At 43.5% G+C, this 21186-nt stretch overlaps 2 protein-coding genes across 5 annotated transcripts in view; one reads left to right on the top strand and one right to left on the bottom strand.

Annotated features, from left to right (window-relative positions):
- LOC122544186 (immunoglobulin superfamily member 22-like) overlaps positions 1–21186 on the top strand; it is a 789994-nt gene that overhangs the window by 346145 nt on the left and 422663 nt on the right. The gene's annotated exons all lie outside the window — the stretch shown is intronic.
- Positions 1–21186, bottom strand: part of LOC122544183 (sialic acid-binding Ig-like lectin 10) — a 31962-nt gene that overhangs the window by 2574 nt on the left and 8202 nt on the right. For 2 of the 3 annotated variants that reach the window (XM_043683231.1, XM_043683232.1), the window contains 7 exons: positions 17949–18230; positions 9077–9358; positions 6779–7060; positions 5073–5348; positions 4123–4416; positions 2426–2522; positions 2050–2131 (listed from right to left, as the gene is read on the bottom strand). In XM_043683231.1, coding sequence (XP_043539166.1) covers positions 2050–2131; positions 2426–2522; positions 4123–4416; positions 5073–5348; positions 6779–7060; positions 9077–9358; positions 17949–18230 — 1595 coding nt within the window. Of the gene's footprint in view, positions 1–2049; positions 2132–2425; positions 2523–4122; positions 4417–5072; positions 5349–6778; positions 7061–9076; positions 9359–17948; positions 18231–21041 lie in introns of all 3 variants that reach the window. The other variant, XM_043683233.1, reaches the window with a different exon arrangement.

Genomic DNA, 21186 nt, shown 5'->3' with positions numbered 1-21186 from the left:
GTCCAGAACTAGAGGGCATAGGTTTAGGGTGAGAGGGGAAAGATATAAAAGAGACCTAAGGGACAACTTTTTCACACAGTGGGTGATACATGTATGGAATGAGCTGCCAGAGGAAGTGGTGGAGGCTGGTACAATTGCAACATTTAAGAGGCATTTAGATGGGTATATGAATAGAAAGGTTTGGAAGGATATAGGCTGGGCACTGACGGGTGGGACTAGATTGGGTTGGGATATCTGGTCGGCATGGACAGGTTGGACCGAAGGGTCTGTTTCCATGCTGTACATCTCTATGACTCTATGACTTTAAATTTCTCAACAGCTGTGTTGGAATAACTCACATCTTCACATTTTTTTTTTAATGCTGTTCTGTTTGAGAGAGATAATGATAGGTTCCAAGAACTGAGAACAGCTCACTGTTTCTCTTCCAAATAATGGCTGTGGGAACTTTTAATATCCCCCTGAGGACAGACAGAGCAGTTTAATATATCATTTGAAAGATGGCACCTCTGACAGTATGTAGTTCCATCACAGAATTGGAAACACAAGATGTTCTGAAATTTTCTGGGACATTTGTGTTAAATGATTGCACAACCTTTTATATGGTATTCATAGTTCAGTGGATGTAATGACATCCACTTCTATGTCTCTGTCTCTCTCTTTCTCTCTCACTTTCTCTCTCTGTCTGTCTGTCTCTCTCTCTCTGTCTGTCTGTCTCTCTGTCTCTCTCTCTGTCTCTCTCCATTCTCCATCTCCTAGTCTTGACCCTTTCTCACCGCTGAGATAGCATAGTTTGACTCTCAAATTTGGATTTGAGCTCTCTTCTTCCCTCACATGTTCCAAAATACCTCACAGCCATGTTTTGAAGTGTATTGCTGTTGTAATGTAAGATGTGCAGCACCAGTTTGTGCACAGAAAAGTCTCACAAGCAGCAATAAAATAAACAGGTGGCATGAGCCAATTTTTGCACAAAAGAAGAACTGCAAATGCTGGAAATTTGAAAATAACAACAAAAGAAACTGTTGGACAAACTCAGCAGATCTGGCAGCATGAGTAAAGAGAAAGCAGTGCACATTGAGAGTAGAATGACTGTATGACAGAACAGGGTCAGTGGCACTCCCTTGGGACTGACCCTCCAATAGTGTGCTACCCCATTGGTACTAACACCCCAGAGTGACAGTGCTGTCAGATTATGTTTAAATTTGTGTAGTTGGTTATTAAACCCAAGACCTTCTGACTCAGAGAAAAGGAAGGTGAGAGTGCTGCCCGCTGAGCTACTCCTAATGAAAGCATCTAACTTGAAACATCAACTCCCATCCTCCTCTGATACTGCTTGACCTGCTGTGCTTTTTCCAGCTGCACTCTCTGTTCACTCTGATTCTCCAGCATCGGCAGTTCTCACTATCTCCAAATCCATGGGTAATCATTGGCATGTTGCCAATTCAACCATGTTCACTGCACACAACCTTCACACCCATCTCTTTGTTTCTAACTCCGTTTTGCAGGGATTTAACCTTATCTCTCTTCCGTGCAAAGTCCCATCACTCCTGGGCAGTTTCAAAAAGGTGACGCTGGTGCAGAGAAGATCCTTGGATTTGTTTTAGAGATGCTGGTGTTGGACTGGGGTGTACAAAGTTAAAAATCACACAACACTAGGTTATAGTTCAACAGGTTTAATTGGAAGCACACTAGCTTTCGGAGCGACGCTCTTTCATCAGGTGGTAGTGGAGGGCTCAATCCTAACACACAGAATTTATAGCAAAAATTTACAGTGTGATGTAACTGAAATTATATATTGAAAATTTTTCAATGTATAATTGCAGTTACCTCCCACTGTAAATTTTTGCAATAAATTCTGTGTGTTAGGATTGAGCCCTCCACTGCCACCTGATGAAGGAGCGTTGCTCCGAAAGCTAGTGTGCTTCCAATTAAACCTGTTGGACTATAACCCGGTGTTGTGTGATTTTTAACTTGGATTTGTTAGTTGCAACATGTTGCATTGTCGAAACACTGAGCTTAAAGCTTTGGAGTGAGTGTAAACAGCTTCTGTACCTGGTGTTTCACAGAGACTCGACGGTCAGTCAATGCAATGTCACTGGTCTTTGAAGCTGTCTCCTCAGTTGCTGTCTTTCTCCTGCAATAACACAATATCACAATGTGGTTAATGTATGTCAGAGAGTCAGTTACATATTTGGACATTTCTGTTGAACGTGCTTTTATCTCCCTATCGGGCAGCACGTTCCAGATCACAACAACTCAGAGCTATTCACCTGCACACACAACAATGAAGTGCTCTACATTTTGGGGAAAGAGGACCAATTAGAGAAGTAGTGTCTGGTACTTCACCTCAAGGGAACAGTTATCAACTGAAGGAATGAAAATGGAAGCAAATGTTGAGAGTAAAATTGAATGAAGCATTTACACTTACTTTTTGACACTCAGCATGATTAAGATTCCAGCCAGAAAAACAGTCAACATGATTCCAATCACGACCAGTCCTACTGTCCATTTACTGGAGTCTCTATCTGTAAAAACAGCCATTAATTATCACACTTGAATGATGCTCTGATGGATCATTGGAAGCAATGCACTCCATTTTTCAGAATATACTCCAAGCACTGTTGCCACTTAATACACCTCCATTGCCGCTTGAAGGGTTGTGGGGTATCTTTTTCTTGAACCACACCAGCTGAGAGAGGAGAGCAGTTAAGAGGTAACCACATTGGAGTTTGAAACTGTAATCACATACGCACAGACTGGAGTAAAACATTGGGTTTCCTTCAGTAATGGGCTATCAATGACCCACTTCATGATCTCTGTCTTTGTATCAAAGCAAACTCAGTAAAATAATCAATCATCAGTTCATTATCGTGTTGCTATTTGTGGGATCTTGTTATGCATAAATCAGAAGTTATGTTACCTCCAATCAAGCAATCATCACACATAGGTAAACATATTCTGTCATAATGTGAGCAATATATTTGTCCAAGACTAGATTGGGTTGGGATATCTGGTCGGCATGGCCGGTTTGGTCCAACATGTCTGTCTCTATGACTATGATTCTGGATGTAATCTATGTATCATTTGTATTTACATTGGTCTGGATGTTCTTATGTACAGTGAGTTGTCAGAGCACCGTAGGCTGGCGTTGTGTGTCAGCACCCTGCAGAATCCCACAAGCAGCTGCCTCCGTGGGAATTGTCCAGGAAATTGGAGATTCTGGTAGGTAGCTGCCCTGCATCTGGATTGCCTTGACAAAGCCCATTCAAGTCAGAGGCTTCAGAGGTCACCACTTTTTTTATGTTCAGACAATTGAAAGCCTAGTCTAACATCCAGATAAACTGATCCCACAAGCCCAAACAGACCACATAATCCCTGAGTTCACCTCACTGTACCCTTACATTTCCCAGACATCTGACAATCATTCCTCCTCTGAACAAGCACCTTCTCACTCGCCAACAACCCAATGCCATTCTTCTCCTCCTCCCCCAATAAACAGACTGACTCCCACTCGACCCAATCCAGACACAACTCCCAACTCAAAATGATTCACCTTAACTCACCGCTGGCCTGAACCATTGGGATGGGACCCAGTACCCAAACTGCCAATGGTCTGAATTCCTCCAGCCTAGTCCCGATAAAGGCCCCAATGCTACCTTGCTGCTAGCCTGACGTCTAGCTCCAATTGTCCTGCCACATTAACACCCCCCACTAACCACCTCCCCACCACCCACCTGCAGTCTGTGATGAGACACCCACCCAAAGGCTGGACATCATCCTCAACCAGTCTCCCCTACTCCCTGCCCCCACACCACCCCCTGCTGCATTGTCTGCCTGTATTTTCAATTAAGGCTTTTTTTTTGGGGGGTGTGGGTGAGGGTGGGATATGTTGATGAGAGTTCCAGATTTCCACCTCACTTTGTGAAGAAAGCATTTCCTGACTTCCTCCCCAAAACGCCCTGACTCAAACTTTATCCAGTGTTGTCACTGGCACACGGGGACATGTTGGTCAGAGGCCAGCGGAAAAGCACAATACAAAGGAGGTGGTGAGGGGAGAGGAAGGGGATTCTCGAGTCTCGAGTATAACTAACCAGGCAGAGATCGATTGTGGGTCAAACCTCTCACCTCTGACCCAAAGATACATGTTGTGTGTGGCTTTTCCATGTGGGTTTCGAATCGAGCAGGATGCCATCACTTTCTCTTCATCCTGGTCTCCCTTCAGGATCAGCGAACCCATCACCAGATGCCCCACTCTGAGCTGCTGCGACACAAAACCTCCGTGTGTTTGGTTTCCGCTGAGGTTGGCATGGGGCAGGTGCCAGGTCAGGTCTCCAGGAGGATTGGAGTTGGCCACACAGGCGCAGGTGATCCCCTCTGCCCTCTGAGCACATTCCGACTCCCAGGAAATCTCCGGACCATCTGAGGAGGGAATGACAACAATTCGTCAAGTTACACCCTGTACACTAAAGTCTTTCTCAAGGCCTCGCTTCACTCCAAACTTAAGTTTCTCAATGCTCTCATCTGTCATGTTCCATAAACTTCAGCTAATCAAAAACTCTACTGCCATGTCCCAAGTTGCACTGAATTTGATTAAATAATTATGCTCTGTCATTAACTGAGCAACATTGACGCTCAGTCTGGGAACACCAAATGATAATTCCCATCCTTCCTTTAAAATCTTTCCCTGCCCACTTCTTTTCTCTGTAACTTCCTCCAACCCTACACCTCTTCCTAAATCTGTGAGCTCATCCAGTCCCTACAACCCTCCAAGATCTCTACCGTCCTCCAACTCTGGCACCTTGAACCTTCCCAATCGCCCCTCCATTCGTGACCATATCTTCACCTGCCCAGGAGTCAAATTTCTGAAATTTCCTCCCTAATCCTCCATGCCCCAGTCTCTCCTCATTTATGATGTTCCTTAGCAGCCAAGCTGGTCACCTATCCTAGTATCACTATTACCTCAGTGAGGGACAGGTTACAGCAGCGAGGAGGTTATACTAAACTACAGTGTGTAAGCTTCCCCAGACAGACGATCACGGAGTTTAAAGAAGAGACAGACAGAGTAAAATGCTTACATTCCACATTCAGGTGGGTCATATTGGAGCTGCTGTTACCCAATGGACTTGTGACTGTGCAGTAGAAACCTGCATCATTCCCACGTGTGACTGGAGTGAAGGAGAGAATCTGGCTGCTTGTGTTTAACTGGATGCTGGTGTTACCTTCCATCCTGAACCACGTGTAATGCAATATCGGTGGGACACTTTGACTGGAACAGATTAATGTGACGTTGTGTCCCTCTCTGATCCCAGCTGAGGCTCCACTGATGGACACTGTGGTCTCCCGTGGGGGATCTGGAACAAGAGCAGAGGAGAATCAGCAGGTAATCCCCATGGCCCACAACGTTCTGAGATCTCTGTTCCGGCATCTTGAGTGTTTTCTGATATTTATGGCTCCACCTTCAATTGCCTGCATAGAATCATCGAGATGTACAGCATGGAAGCAGGCCTTTTGGTCCAACTCGTCCATGCCGATCAGGTACAGCCTGAAGCTTTGGAATTCTCTCACTCAATTTTCACCACCTTCAGGCAAAATGTTATCCTGAGCCACAAAAGGAGACCTTTGGTCACTGACTGAAAGCACCACCCAAAGGTTTAATTTAGAAAGTGTCTTAAAAGAGGAAAGAGTGCTGAAGTATTTGTGCCTGTGTTTACACACATCCACATTCCTGCCACAAACAATGTAAATCTCAGAGTCTCTCAGGACATTCTTCGGTTTCTAATGACATGGCTGGGGAATCACTGGTCTGCGGATGACACCACACACACAAACAGAACAAAGGAGGTACTGGAGGGTTTGATGGACCCAGACAAAAGGCAAGGAGACATTTGGACTGAACATGAATGTGGTGACGGTCAATATAATGGCTCTGAATGGCAATGGAGACATCATGATTGGGTGCATTGTGATAGAGAAAGTGGACACATTCCAATATTTGGTTCAATGATAAACATCCAAATTACATCCAGGACTGAAATTTAGCTTAGAAAAGCCACAGCATGGCCTGTGACTTCAGTCTCAACATCTGAAAACAGCCCGAAGTTGAGCAAATGTCAGGTATAGTCACTAACGTGGAGGATTGTATGTGATGGATGTGAGGGTTAGACTCTGAAGAAAGTGGAGAGAGGAGGGTAACAGCTTTTGAGATGTGGGTATAGCCGAGGATGCTCAGATTCAGCTGAACGCAGAGCAAGATAAGTGAGTGGCTTAGATAAAGACTGGGAAAAATTGGAGTTAAAAGGGAGTGTTAAGTGCAGTCAGAGTGAACTAGACAGATGAGTAAGGACCTAGAAATGAGGAACTATCTTTGTCTCAGCAACAGTTGTCAGAGAAATTGGCAGCACGGTGGCTCAGTGCTTAGCATTGCTGCATCACAGCACTAGGGACCCGAGTTCGATTCCAGCCTCAGGCGAATGTCTGTGTGGAGTTTGCACATTCTCCCCGTGTCTTTCCTCCAGGTGCTCGGGTTTCCTCCCACAATCCAAAGATGTGCAGGTTCAGGTGAATTGGCCAAACTAAATTGTCCACGAATGTGCAAGTTAGGTGCATTAGTCCGGGTAAATGTAAAGTGATAGGGAAGGGGAATAGCAGGAAAGGATAAAGGAAAATCAGACTGTGAATAACATTGGAGCGTGGAATGAGGGGGGCTTTATGAAATCCGGAGAAGGAACAAGGCAGTGCCAATGGTTCCTGTAACAATGAATGAATCTAACAGTAGTCTCACATTGCACAATGATGGTGATGGAGCCCTCCACTGCTCCATGGTCATTCTCTGCCACACACTGATAGTCTCCAGTCTCCTTGGATGTAACGTAAGGAATCTCCAACCGCAGCTCATTGTTGGAACTTGTTCTGTTCATTGCGACATTAAGATGTCTCCACGTCAGGTTAGAAGCTGGGAAACTCTCGACAGAGCAGATTATCATTGCAGAATTCCCCTCAATTATATTGATTGATGAATCTTTAATCACAGTAAGAGAAGTTATTGTGAGATTCCGTGGTGGGTCTAAAAACAAAGGAAGAGAATCTCGTGAGCAAACAGTGCACAGCAAGACTCTATAACCATCTCTCTGATTCTCATACGTGGATCACCTGTAACCATCTCTGAGTGGGAGTTGCTTTATTACATTTCTGATGGACACTGTCTGTGTAAGCTGTCACCAATGAGGGGGCGCTCTCCATTCTGAAAGAAACAAAATGCCTTGTCCATCCTCACAATATTCTCAAAGCCTTGGCAGCAATGAATTGGATTTGATCAACGGAATATGTTATGATCCCAGACCAGATCACCAGTTCTTATCTGGTGAGGCATCAGGAAGCTTTCTTTGAAAAGAAACGGAGTTTGAAATGTCACAGACTAACAAAGCGAATAAAGTCACAAACGAAAAGTTACTATCCAAAGTTAGAACAGTAATGAAATATATAATATATATCCAACTTAGATTCCAAACTTGGAACTCTGTTCTGTAAATGGCAGTGGATGCTTGATCAATTGATAACTTTAATTCTGAGACAGATAAACTTTTGTTCAGCAAAGGTATTAAATTAGATTACTTACAGTGTGGAAACAGGCCCTTTGGCCCAACAAGCCCACACCAACGCACAACCGACCCCCCCTACATTTACCCCTTCACCTAACACTACGGGCAATTTAGCATGGCCAACCCACCTAACCTGCATATTTTTGAACTGTGGGAGGAAACCGGAGCACCCGGAGGAAACCCACGCAGACACGGGGAGAACGTGTAAACTCCACACAGACAGTCGCCTGAGGTGGGAATTGAACCCGGGTCTCTGGTGCTGTGAGCCAGCAGTGCTAACCACTGTGCCACCATGCCGCCCATAGAGCTGGGCCAAAGGCAGGTTGATGAAGTTTGTTCATTGATCAGCCATTATCTTATTGAACAGAAGAACAAGTTTGATGGGCCAAATGGCCTACTCTTGCTCCTTTGTCCTATCTTACGAATTTCCAAAATTAACATCAGATAAATATAGATAACAGAGAAAGTGTGATCAATCAGCCCACAGAGCTATTCAAATACTAAATAGATAGATTCCACAGATTTCTCAGTGACATATCTTGACATTAGTGACTCTGTATATCATCAAATCTCATTAAAACTTTAAAAGGGATTGCAACTCCTCACTTGCTGGATTATTAATGAAGATCTTCTGAGCCTCTGATCTCACACAAATTTAAGACCTATTCCTGTTAGTTCAAACGGTAACACTTAGCATCAGCTATTGGATCAGAGGTGGTCTCCGGATTCCGAACTGAACAATAAAACAGCTCCTGGGACTTCATCCCGATCTCCAGCCAGACAGAATCAGGCCTTTATCAGAGCAGTACAGCAAGCAGCACTCTTCATAAACAGATGTTCAAATGCGTTTGTCTCTCTCTCTCTCTCTCTCTCTGGTGGTGTCTGGTGCTCCCCACCACCAACAAGTCCTCCCCCCTCAGCCCCCACCAATAACTGTCCAATTGACACAAGCTCAAAACAGCTTTTGATTCTTGACCTCATCTGAGAGATTTACTGGAACCGTTGCAACAAATCGCACCCTTATGTCCAGGTAGGAATGAACATGCAACCATTGGAAAGCTTGTTCCCTGAATGTTACAATGTTCATCACTTGCTGGCTTACATAGTGCAAATGGATCCAACACTGAAAATAATTTCAGCACAGCAAAATGCGCAAGAGTTACTGGTTCAAGACAGCATCTTGTAAATGTAGAATTTCCATTCCTTCAGCTGAGAATTAAGCTCATACTGATCCAGTGCAACACTGAGGGATGCCACAGGTCTTATCTGTGTGTGTCAAAAGTCATATGACACCAGGTCATCAGGTGTAGTCAAATTTACTCACCTGACAAAGGAGCAGTGCTCCGAAAGCTGGGGATTAAAAAAATAAACCTGTTGGACTATAACCTGGTGTCATGTGGCTTCAGACTTTGCCCATCACTGGCACCTCCACATCATGTCTGTAGAGGTGTGTGTGTGTGTTGAAATCTGTGTACACTCACATTGCACAGTGACGGTTATGGAGCCCTCCACTGCTCCGTGTCCATTCTCCGCCACACACTGATAGTCTCGAGTCTCTCTGAATGTAACTCGAGGAATCTCCAACCACAGCTCATTGTTGGAACATGTTCTATTCACTGTGACATTAAGATGTCTCCATGTCAGGTTAGAAGCTGGGAAGCTCTCGACAGAACAGATTATCACTGCAGAATTCCCCTCAATTACACTGATCGATGAATTTTTAATCACAGCAAGAGAAGTAATTGAGAGATTCCGTGGTGCATCTAGACAGAAAGGAAGAGAATATTGTGAGCAAACACAGTGCACTGCAAGACTCCATATCTCTGTCTGAATCTGACGTATGGATCCTTATATCTAAGTTGCTGTATTACATTGTTGATGGACACTACCAATGTAAACTTTTATACTGTACGTTCTTCCTCCTCCCACCAATGAGGGCGCTCTCCATCCTGAAAGAAGCACAATGCCTATCACATTCTTACAATATTCTCAAAGCCTTTGCAACAATGAATTCAATTTGATCAATGGAATATTGAGGGATACAGAGTCATAGAGCTATGCAGCATGGAACACATCCATGCTGACCAGATATCCGAACTTAATCTAGGCCCAATTGCCAGCACTTGGTCCATGTCCCTCAAAACCCTTCCTATTCACATACCCATCCAGATGCCTTTTAAATGTTGAATTGTACCAACGTCCACCGCTTCCTCTAGCAGATCATTCTATACACCCACCACTCTTTGAGTAAAAAGGTTGCCACTTAGGTCCCTTTGAAAGCTTTCCCCTCACACCCTAAACCTATGCCTTCTACTTATGGACTCCCCCATCCCAGGGAAAATACCTTATGTATTTATCCTATACATGCCCCTCATGATTTTATAACCTCTATAAAGTCACCCCTGAGCCACTGATGCTCCAGGGAAAACAGCCCCAGCCTATTCAGCCTCTCCCTATCGCTGAAACTCTCCAACCCTGGCAACGTCCTTGTATATCTTTGCTGAAACATTTCAGGATTTACAACATCCTTCCTATAGGAGAGTGACCAGAATTGTACACAAGATTCCAAAAGTGGCCAAATCAGTGTCCTGTACACACACAATATGACCTCCCAACTCCTATACTCAATGCTCTGACTAATAAAAGAAAGCATACCAGACACCTTCTTCACTATCCTGTCTACCTGTGACGCCACTTTCAAAGTACAATGAACCTGCACTCCAAGGTCTCTCTGTTCAGCAACACTCCCCAGGACCTTACCATTAGGTGTATATGTCCTGCTCTGATTTGCTTTTCCAGAATACAGCACCTCACATTTTTCTAAATTAAACTCCATTTGCCAGTCCTCAGCCCATTGGCCCATCTGGTTAAGATTCTGTTGTACTCTGAGGTAACCTTCTTCGCTGTCCACTGCACCTCCAATTCTGGTGTCAGCTGCAAACTTATTAATTATACCGCCTATCCAAATCATTTATGTAAATGACGGAAAGCATGGACCCAGCACTGATCCTTGTGGCACTCCACTGGTCACAGGCCTCCAGTCTGAAAAACAACCCTCCACCACTAGCTACCTTTGAAGTTAAAAATCACACAACACCGGGTTATACTCCAACAGGTTTATTTGGAAGTGCAATCCTTCAGAGCGCTGCTCCTTCATCAGGTAGCACTCCGAAAGCTTGTACTTTCAAATAAACCGGTTGGACGACAACCTAATGTTGTGTGGTCTTTAACTTTGACTACCCCAGTCCAACATCGGCACCTGCACATCATTTTAATTTTGAGCCAGTTCTGTATCAAATTGCTAGTTCTCCCCCGTATTCCATGTGATCTATCCAGTCTACCATGGGGAACCTTTTCGAATGCCTTACTGAAGTCCATATATATCCACTGCTCTGCCCTAATCAATCCTCTTCGTTACATCTTCAATAAACTCAATCAACATAGTGAGACATGATTTCCCATGCAGAAAGCCATGTTGACTATCCCTAAACAGTCCTTGCATATCCAAAAACATGTCGATTCTGTCCCTCAGGATTGCCTCCAACAACTTCCCCACCACCGTTGTCAGGCTCAGTGGTCTATAGTTCCCTGGCTTTTCCTTATCACCTTTCTGAAATAGTGGCACCAAAATAGTTTTGAGGCATTTTAGGTGTTGGAGCTCATTTCCTCAAATTCCAGGAGCAGTAATTATTGTTTTATAAACTGTTGCATTGCTTTGGAACTTTGGGTAAAAAAGAAATCAAAACAACAGCACTTTACGGCAGCAAATAAGTGCATGGTTTTTAAGTATAACTTTGCTGCTTTTTTTTTGTAAATCTGCAATAGTGAGGAGAGTGGGTTATTTTTGGTTATATGCTTTATTGAGATCTGTCTCTTGATTAAAATTTAAAAACATATAACTTAGTACTAAGTTAGCCTGAAGCAGTGTTTTTTCAAGCAGTAAGACTGTGCTATTTTCTGGGTCTGGAGGTTGTGAAGGTGCAAAGATGCCCTTTAGTAGAGCGATGTGCTCTTCCTGTCGGAACTGGGAGTTTAGGGAGAATTTCCATGTTACTAATGATTCTGTCTGCAGGAAGTGTGTTTCGTTTAAACTATTAAGATGGCGGAGTGGGGGGGGGATCCCAGAGAGATAGTGAGGAAAGAGATCAATCTGAGACTGGTACCATTGGGAAAATGAGTGAATCAAAACAGGGAGGGTGGGCAGGAACACAGCAGAGAACACGGTAGGACTGATGAATTAAACTGCATTTATTTCAATGCAAGAGGCCTAACAGGGAAGGCAGATGAACTCAGGGCATGGTTAGGAACATGGGATATCATAGCAATTATAGAGATGTGGCTCAGGGATGGACAGGACTGGCAACTTAATGTTCCAGAATAGAAATGTTACAGGGGTTTGAGAGAGGAGGGGAGTGGTGTTTTTGATAAGGGAGAACATTATGGCTGTACTTAGAGAGGATATTCCTGGGAATACGTCCAGGGAAGTTATTTGGGTGGAAGTGAGAATCAAGAAAGGGATAATCACCTTATTGGGATTGTATTATAGACCCTCCAATAGTCAGTGGGAAATTGAGAAACAAATTTTTAATGGTAGGGATTTTAACTTTCCAAACATAGGTCAGGAGTGCCATACTGTTAAGGGGTTAGATGGAGAGGAATTTGTTCAGTGTGTATCAGAAAAGATTTAGATTCAGTATATTTTATGTCCCTCCTAGAAAAGGTGCAAAATTTGACCTACTCTTGGGAAAGAAGTCTCAGTTGGGGAGTACTTTGGGGTCAGCGACCATAATTCTATTAGTTTTAAAATAGTGATAGAAAGGGATAGACCAGATCTAAAAGTGAAAGTTCTAAATTGGAAGCAGGCCAATTTTGACGATATTAGGTAAGAACTTTTGAAAGTTGATTGGGGGTGGATGTTCAGAGGTAATGAGATGGCTGGAAAATAGGAAGCCTTCAAAAATGAGATAATGAGAATGCAGAGACAGTATGTTCCGGTTAGGGTGAAAGACAAGGCTGGTAGGTGTGGGGAATACTGGATGATGAGAGAAATTGAAGTGATGGTTATGAAAAAGAAGGAAGCGTATGTCAGGCGTAGACAGCAGGGATTGTGTGAATCCTTAGAAGAGTATAAAGGCAGTAGAAGTGTACGTAAGAGGGAATCAGGAGGGCAAAAAGGGGACAAGAGGTAACTTTGGCAAATAGGGTTAAGGAGAATCCAAAGAGATTTTATATGTTATGATCCCAGATCAGATCACCAGGTTACCATCTGGTAGGGGACCAAGATGTTTCTTTTTTATAGGAAACAAAGTTTGAGACCGCAGGTTCCTATAAAGAAATACACATAAAATTCTTTAGATTTCTGCAAATGATTTTACAATCCAAGTTTAGAACAGTAATACAATGGGCAATATACATACACCTTCTATTTTAATTTCCAAAAGTCTGCAATCACAAGTCAGGAGTGAGATACGATACCCTCCACTTGCCTGGATGTGTGCAGCTCCAAGAACATTCAAGAAACTCAACATCATCCAGGACAAAGCAGTCCATTTGATTAGCACTACATCCACAAGCATCCATTCCCTCCACCACCAATGTTCAGTGTGTGTGTTCTACAAGATTTACTGCAGAAATTCACTAAAGATCCTCAGTCAGCACCTTCCAAACCCACAACCATTCCGTCCAGAAGGACAAGGGTAGCAGATACATGGGAACATCACCATCTTCAAATTCCCCTCCAAGCCATTCACCATCCTGACTTGGAAATAGGTTGCCTTTCTCAGTCGCTTGGTAATAATCCTGGAATTCCCTACCTGAGGGCATTATGGATCAACCCACAACAGCTGGCCTGCAGTGGTTCAAGAAGGGCAGCTCACCCCCACCTTGTCTAGGGCAACCAGCGACATGCAATGAATGCTGGGACAGCCAGTGATGCCTCCTTCCCACAAATGAATTTAAAAAAATGAATATGAGGTAAATGTGGATAACAGAGACTGTGATTGATCACCCCACAGAGCTCATCAAATAATAAATGGGGCGAAGATAGATCCAACAGATTTCTCACCAACACTCCCAAACATTAGTGATGCTGTGGATTATCATTACAGGGGGTTCCCACACACCAGCCTATACCTCTTGTCAAATTTTCTTATCCCTTCTTCATTCCCCGAGTAAAACTTTGCAAGGGTTTCCAGATCCTTATTTTCTCAGTTATTGATGAAAAACAGCCCTCTTCTCAGCGCCTTGCCTCACAAAGTTAAAAACCTTTTCTCCTGAGTTCAAACTTTAAAATGTAGCCTCACCTCCCGCCTCCCAGAACATAACCTGATTCTAAACTTTACTGAGCTATAAAACAGTTCCTAGGATGTCATCCAAAGCTCCAACCAGATCAAGTCAAGGCCCTTCAGTTATAGGGGGTCATAGTGTCATACGGCACAGAAACAGACCCTTCAACCCAACTCATCCATACCAACCAAGTTTAACAAACTCAGCTGGTCTCACTTGCCTGCATTTGGTCCATATCCCTCTGAACCTTTCCGATTTTTGCACCCATCCAAATGTCTTTTAAATGCTGTTACTGTACCGGCATCCGCCACCTCTTCCGGCAGTTTATTCCAGATACACACCACCCTCTGTGTAGAAAGGTTGCCCGTCAGGTGCCTCTTAAATCTTTCCCTCTCACCTTAAAAATATGGCCTCTACTTTTGAACCAGCCAAACCGCCCTCCCCCCCACCCCCGCCTCCCCACATGAGGGAAAAAAACCTTTACTATTCACCTTAACTATGCCCCTCATGATCTTATAAACCTCTGTAAGGTCACCTCTTAACCTCCTACGCTCATGTGAGAAAAGTCCCAGCTTATCCTCTCCTTCTAACTCAAACCTCTCGTCCCAGTAACTTCCTGGTTATTCTTTTCTGTACTGTCTCCAATTTAATAATATCTTTCCTGTAAAAGGGTGACCTGAACTGAACAAAGTACTTCAAAAGTGGCCTCACCAATGTCCTCTACAATCTCAACATAATGTCCCAACTCCTACACTCAATGGTCTGAGCAATGAATACAAGTATGCTAAACACCTTCTTAACCACTCTGTCCACCTATGAAACCACTTTCAAAGAACTATGTACCTGAATCCCGAGGTCTCTCTGACAACGCTACCCAGAGCCCTACCATTAACTCTACAAGGCCTCAATGTTACACCGGAATTCTGTGTTCCTTCGTCTTTGCTCTTGTGGAAAACCTTATCACACACCTTCTGGAAGTCCACAAAAACAACATCTGTCAACACTCCCTTTTCAACCCTGATTATACCTCCACTCCTTACACACTTGCTGATCTTTGCAGCCAGCTTTAAAATGAGACCATGATAAAAGTTACAAACATAATTTTGATGCCATACTGAACAATGCTGGAGAAGATTGGCTGAAGATTTTTAAGGTTGCAGACACATGCACCTATTGCTCAAATAGTACTCAATGGGCAGGTTAATAATGAGGTGAAACAACTCAAATAAAATGTATTTTGCATAATAAAACTCCAAATGACCAGTTAATCATCCATGTGGCAGTCCACAGCATTAAATTGTATCATTTTGTATTTGGAACATATCGTGCCAGTCTTATTATTCACTGCTGTAACTCCAATATTGCTATTGTCAGCTCTCTGCACGTTTTTAACTGCCTTCAACAGAAAGCTGGGGAAACCCAGTTTATGCTGACGGAAACCCTGAGCTTCTGGTTGTCTAACACTTCTATCATTGTGTTCCCTGGTCAGCATCTCTGTCTTGGACTTGCTGTAGTGCTCTGGTGAAAGCTCAGCACAACCTAGAACAACAGCACCTCATTTTCCACTTGAGAACATCCCAGCCTTCTGGACTCAATATTGAGTTCAACAAGAAAGGACTTGGGACTTCTTCTCCCATGTCCTGACCCCCTTCCCCTCACACCAGGCCTTGTTATCACATGGTCTGCTGTTATACACAACCCATGGTTAACCATTAATTGTCCCCATTAGTAACTATCCATTTTCCTCATCTTATCATCAACTCCCTTGTTTGTCCAACTGTTCTTCTCTCTGTCTTTGGCCTCTATCTCCACCTATCGTTTACACTTTACCATCCTCCCAACACCCTATCTTCTGCATATAAACAACCTTTTCCTCACTACCATCAGTTCTAGGAAGGGTCACTGAATCCGAAACGTTAACTCAGATTTCTCTCCACAGATGCTGCCAGACCTGCGGAATCTTTCCAGCCATTTCTGTTTTTGTAACAATCCATAGAATTTCATTCAAACCTCCCATGATAGAGTTTAAAGTTCAAATTCAGTTAATGAAATTGAAAATAATAAAACAAATAGATTAGGGAGTGTCACGTAATTTCTATTGTTTTAAAAACCAAGCTAATCCCTAATTTCTATTAATTAACAGAGCATGCAAAACCTATCTGTTCTGGCCTATGTGTTGGTCTCTCATCCACTGAACTGTACTCTGCAGAGCTCTGTTAAGTTGTATTTAAAAAAGCATGAATCAAACAGTTTGGCACTTTCACTACAAAGACTACAGTGCAGAAGGAAGTAACCTATTGAGAAAACTACCCACGTGCACTAAACTTAACATCTGCCAGTTACGTCCACATCCTGAGGTGTTTAGATTAGATTAGATTAAATTACTTACAGTGTGGAAACAGGCCCTTCGGCCCAACAAGTCCACACCAACCCGCCGAAGCGTAACCCACCCATTCCCATACATTTACCCCTTTACTAACACTACAGGCAATTTAGCATGGCCAATTCACCTGACCTGCACATCTTTGGACTGTGGGAGGAAACCAGAGCACCCGGAGGAAACCCACGCAGACACGGGGAGAATGTGCAAACTCCACACAGTCAGTCGCCTGAGTCGGGAATTGAACCCGGGTCTCTGGCGCTGTGAGGCAGCAGTGCTAACCACTGTGCCACCGTGCTGCCCCCGGTTTTACAAAAACAGCAACTGTGAAATTAGAATCTAATTTTAATGCTCCCATGAGCTCACTAAACTCCAATACTTATATGTTGACCTGAGGAGAGCAGTTCTGTAAATGAATCAAATCCCAAGCAGTTAAAAAGAGAGTCACAGGATGCCAGGAAGCATTCAGTGACATCAAAACTTTGGACCAAACACTGAGCTCATGCTAATTTTTGCATTCTGAGGTCTTTAAAGTTCAGCTTAGCAGAATATTTAGCAAGAAAATGCTTGCAAAGCAAATTGGGGGATTTGAATTATTGATGGAAACACTGTGTGCAGTAATTTCTTTTTGATGATATCGTACGAAGGCATACATCGAGCTGTCTGAAATAGAAAAACTAGGTGAAGAACATAAGCCACAGTCAACAAATTTGAGAAGAATGAATGCATGGATTGAAGAATTAATACTTGGGAGAAACTTTAGGAGTGACTGTAAGTCGTCAAAGTCAATAAGTGTGGTGCTGGAAAAGCACAGTCAGTCAGGCAGTATCTGAGGAGCAGGAGAGACGATGTTTCGAGCATAAGCCCTTCATCAGGAATCACCATAAGCCATCTGAGCCTATTTCACCACTTAGTCAGATCACTGCAATCTCTGTCTCATCCCCATTTATCTACATTGGATTCAGGCCATTTCCTACCTAACTAAAAACAATCCAGGTATTCACTGCCCAGTGTTGGGAAAATAGTTCAAAATCTCAAATGAAAACTGAAAGACCTTGACATTCTCAGCAGGCCAAGCAGCATTTGTGGAGAAAGAAAAAGTTAATGGGCCAAATTGTCCAAGGAGAGCTTGAAATCCTGACAGTAGATTCTAAAGTACTGCAGAGTGCAGAGCGGTGCAGGGGTAGCATTCTGCTGGCAGAAGCCAATTGAGTGGCCTTCACAATGGCCTGGTTGCTTTCTCAGAGCAGTACAGCTAACAGCAATAATCCTCCATGGAGCCAGCTTCTGGCTCACTCTCCCTCCAACTGTCTGAGCGATTAAAACCAAAATGGCGGCTGACCTTGCAACAGATCTGGATGAGACCTTGCAACAAACCCCACCTTTATCTCTCGGCAGCATTCAATGTAGCAAGCAGTGGAACTCTTATTCCAGAATATTGCAATATTCACCGACTGCTGGATTAGACAGTCCAACAGCAGAAATAACTTCACCACAAAGAAATCTGCAATTCTCAGTGCAGGGAATTGCTGGCTCAAGGCAGTATCTTGTAAATCAACAGAGAATTGAAACTCATACTGATACTCCAGTACAACTGAGGGAAGAGATATGTCTAATGTGTGTCTGCAGGGCTGTACCCATTTGTTTGTGTGTGTATGTGAGAGAGATGTTGATGTCTGTACACTCACATTCCACAATAATGGTTATGGAGCCCTCCACTGCTCCATGTTTATTCTCTGCCACACACTGATAGTCTCCAGTCTCCCTGTACGTAATGTGAGGAATCTCCAACCACAGCTCATTGTTGGAACTGGTTCTGTTCGTTGTGATGTTAAGATGTCTCCACATCAGGTTAGAAGCTGGGAAGCTCACAACAGAGCAGATTATCACTGCAGAATTCCCCTCAATTATATTGACCGATGAATCTTTAATCACAGCAACAGAAGTCATTGAGAGATTCTGTGGTGAGTCTAAGAAGAAAGGAAGAATATATTGTGAGTAAGCAGAGTGTACAGCAAGACTCCATAACCATCTCTCTGACTCTGATGTGTGGATTCCCATAACCTTCTCAGAGTGAAACTTGTTGTATTACATTTTTGATGTTCACTGCCGATATAAATAGCCACACTGTAAGTTCTTCCTCTCACCAATGATGGTACTGTCCATCTGAATGAAAGAAATGGCCTTTCAGATCCTCATAACATTCTCAAAGGCTTGGGAGCAATGAATTGAATTTGATCAATAGAATATTGAGAGATATATTATGATCTCAAGCCAGATCACCAGGTTGCCATCTGTTGAGGGACCAGGATGCTTTCTTTAATGGAGATAAAGTTTGAGATGTCATGGACTTAGAAAGAGAGTAAAGTCACAGCATTCCATATTAATAAATGGAAAGTGTAACTATCCAAAGTTAGAATGGTAATACAGTCACCAATGTACAATTTATATTCTAATTTTCAAATTTAACAGTGAGGCTGTAATCGATCACCCCACAGAACTCATCAAATGCCAAATGAGAAGAAGATAGATTCCGAATATTTCTCAACAACACTCCCAGATATTAATGATCCTGTGGACCATGAAATGTCAATGAGATCTCATTTACAAGGGATAGCAATTCCTCACCATTTGAATTTGTAATTAATCATAGATGTGTTCTGAGCCAGACCCTTGCCCTCATATCCCTAAAGGGGAGCAGTGGAGGGTTGCTTTTCGGACTGGAGGCCTGTGACCAGGATCGTTGCTGGGTCCATTGCATTTTGTCATTTATGCAAATGATTCGGATGTGAACATAGGAAGTATGGTTAGTAAGTATCCTGATGACACCAAAATTGAAGGTGTAGTGGACACTGAAGAAGGTTACCTCAGAGTGCAATGGGACCTTGATCAGATGGTCCAATGGGCTGAGGAGAGGCAGATGGAGTTTAATTTAGATAAATGTGAGATGTGGCATTTTGGAAAGGCAAATCACGGCAGGACCTATACACTTAATGATAAGGTCCTCGGAGTGTTGCTGAACAGAGACCTTGGGTGCAGGTTTGTAGTTCCTTGAAAATGGGACCTCAGGCAGACAGGATAGTGAAGAAGGCTTTTGGCAAGGTTGCCTTTATTGCTCAGTACAGTGAGTAAGGGAGCTGGGAGGTCATGATGCGAATATTCAAGACATTGGTTCAGCCACATTTAAAATATTGCATTCAATTCTGGTCTCCCTGCTATAGGAAGGATGTTGTGAACCTTAAAAGGGGTCAGAAAAGATCTACAAGGATGTTGGCAGGGTTGGAGAGTTTGAGCTACAGGGAGAGGTTGAATAGGCTGGGGTTGTGTTCCCTGGAGCGTCGGAGGCTGAGGGGTGACTTCATCGAGGTTTGTATGATCATGGGGGGCATGGATAGTGTAAACAGACGAGGTCTTTTTCCTAGGGTGACGAAGTCAAAAACTAGAGACCGTAGCTTTAAAGCGAAAGGGCAAAGATTTAAAAGGAACCAAAGGGGCAACTTTTTCATGCAGAGGGTGTTGTCTTTATGGAATGGGCTGCCAGAGAAAGTGGTCGAGTTGGTACAATGACAACATTTAAAATGCATCTGGGTGGGTATATGAATAGAAAGGGTTTAGAGGGATCTGGCCAAATGTGGGCAAATGGGAAAATATGATTTCAGGATATCTGGTCGGCATTGACTAGTTAGACAGGAGGGTCTGTTTCTGTACTGCATAGCTCTATGATACTATGACTCACAGCATTTAATGAGTTACCTATAACACTTGGCTTACCTACTGGTTCCTAGAATGCATCCTGACTCCTGATTGTATGGTGCTATAACACAGATCCTAGAATTGATCCCAGGCTCCAACCAGAGACAATCAGGCCACTATAGAAATGCTCTGTGCACACAAATGATAGAACACTTCCTGCGCTCTCTCTCTCTCTCTCTCCCACCTCCTCCCCGCCACCCCCCCACTAACTATCTAAATGCCTCAAACTTAAATTGCCTTTGACTGCTGAACTGATGTAAACCCTTGTAACAAAAACAGAAGTTGCTGGGAAAGCTCAGCAAGTCTGGCAACATCTGCGAAGAGAAATCAGAGGTAATGTTTCAGGTCCAGTCACAATTCTGAGGAAAGGCTTCTCCAGCAATTTCTGGTTTTGTTCCTGATTTACAGCATCCGCAATTCCTTCAATTTTTAAAACCTTGCAATGTGTACCTTACTTATTTCTAGTCAAGAGGGTGGTGCTGGAAAAGCACAGCAGGTCTGGCAGCATCTGAGGAGCAGAAGAATCAATGTTTCAGGCATAAGCCTTTCATTAGGAATTCGTGATGAAAGGTTTATGCCCAAAACGTCGATTCTCCTGCTCTTCAGATGCTGCCTGACTTGCTGTGCTTTTCCAACACCACCCTCTCGATTCTGATCTCCAGCATCTGTAGTCCTCACTTTCTCCTTGATTAGTTCTAGGCAGCATTCGATGTAGCAATGATTAAAATTCTTTTTCCCTGAGTGTTAAAATGTTCACTCGTTGCTGGCTTTCAAAGTACAAATGGGTGCAAAAAGGAAAATGGTTTCATCACAGCAAAATCTGCAATTATCTGTGCAATGGATTGTTGGTTCAAAGCAGTAGCTGTTTACTCCAGAGTTTCCCTTCCTTTAACAGACAACTGAAGCTCATGCTGATGCTCCAGTGCAACACTGAGAGAAGGGACATGTCACATGTGTGAGTCTGCAGGTCTGTATCCATGTGTTTGTGTGTGTGTATGTGAGAGAGATGTTGAAGTCTGTACACTCACATTCCACAGTGATGGTTATGGAGCCCTGCACTGCTCCATGTTCATTCTCTGCCACACACTGATAGTCTCCAGTCGCCCTGTACGTAATGTGAGGAATCTCCAACAACAGCTGATTGTTGGAACGTGTTCGGTTCACTGTGACATT

This window comes from Chiloscyllium plagiosum, chromosome 47 (genome assembly GCF_004010195.1).
Source record: "Chiloscyllium plagiosum isolate BGI_BamShark_2017 chromosome 47, ASM401019v2, whole genome shotgun sequence".
Lineage (NCBI taxonomy): Eukaryota > Metazoa > Chordata > Chondrichthyes > Orectolobiformes > Hemiscylliidae > Chiloscyllium > Chiloscyllium plagiosum.
This window is presented reverse-complemented; position numbering and strand designations above follow the sequence as displayed.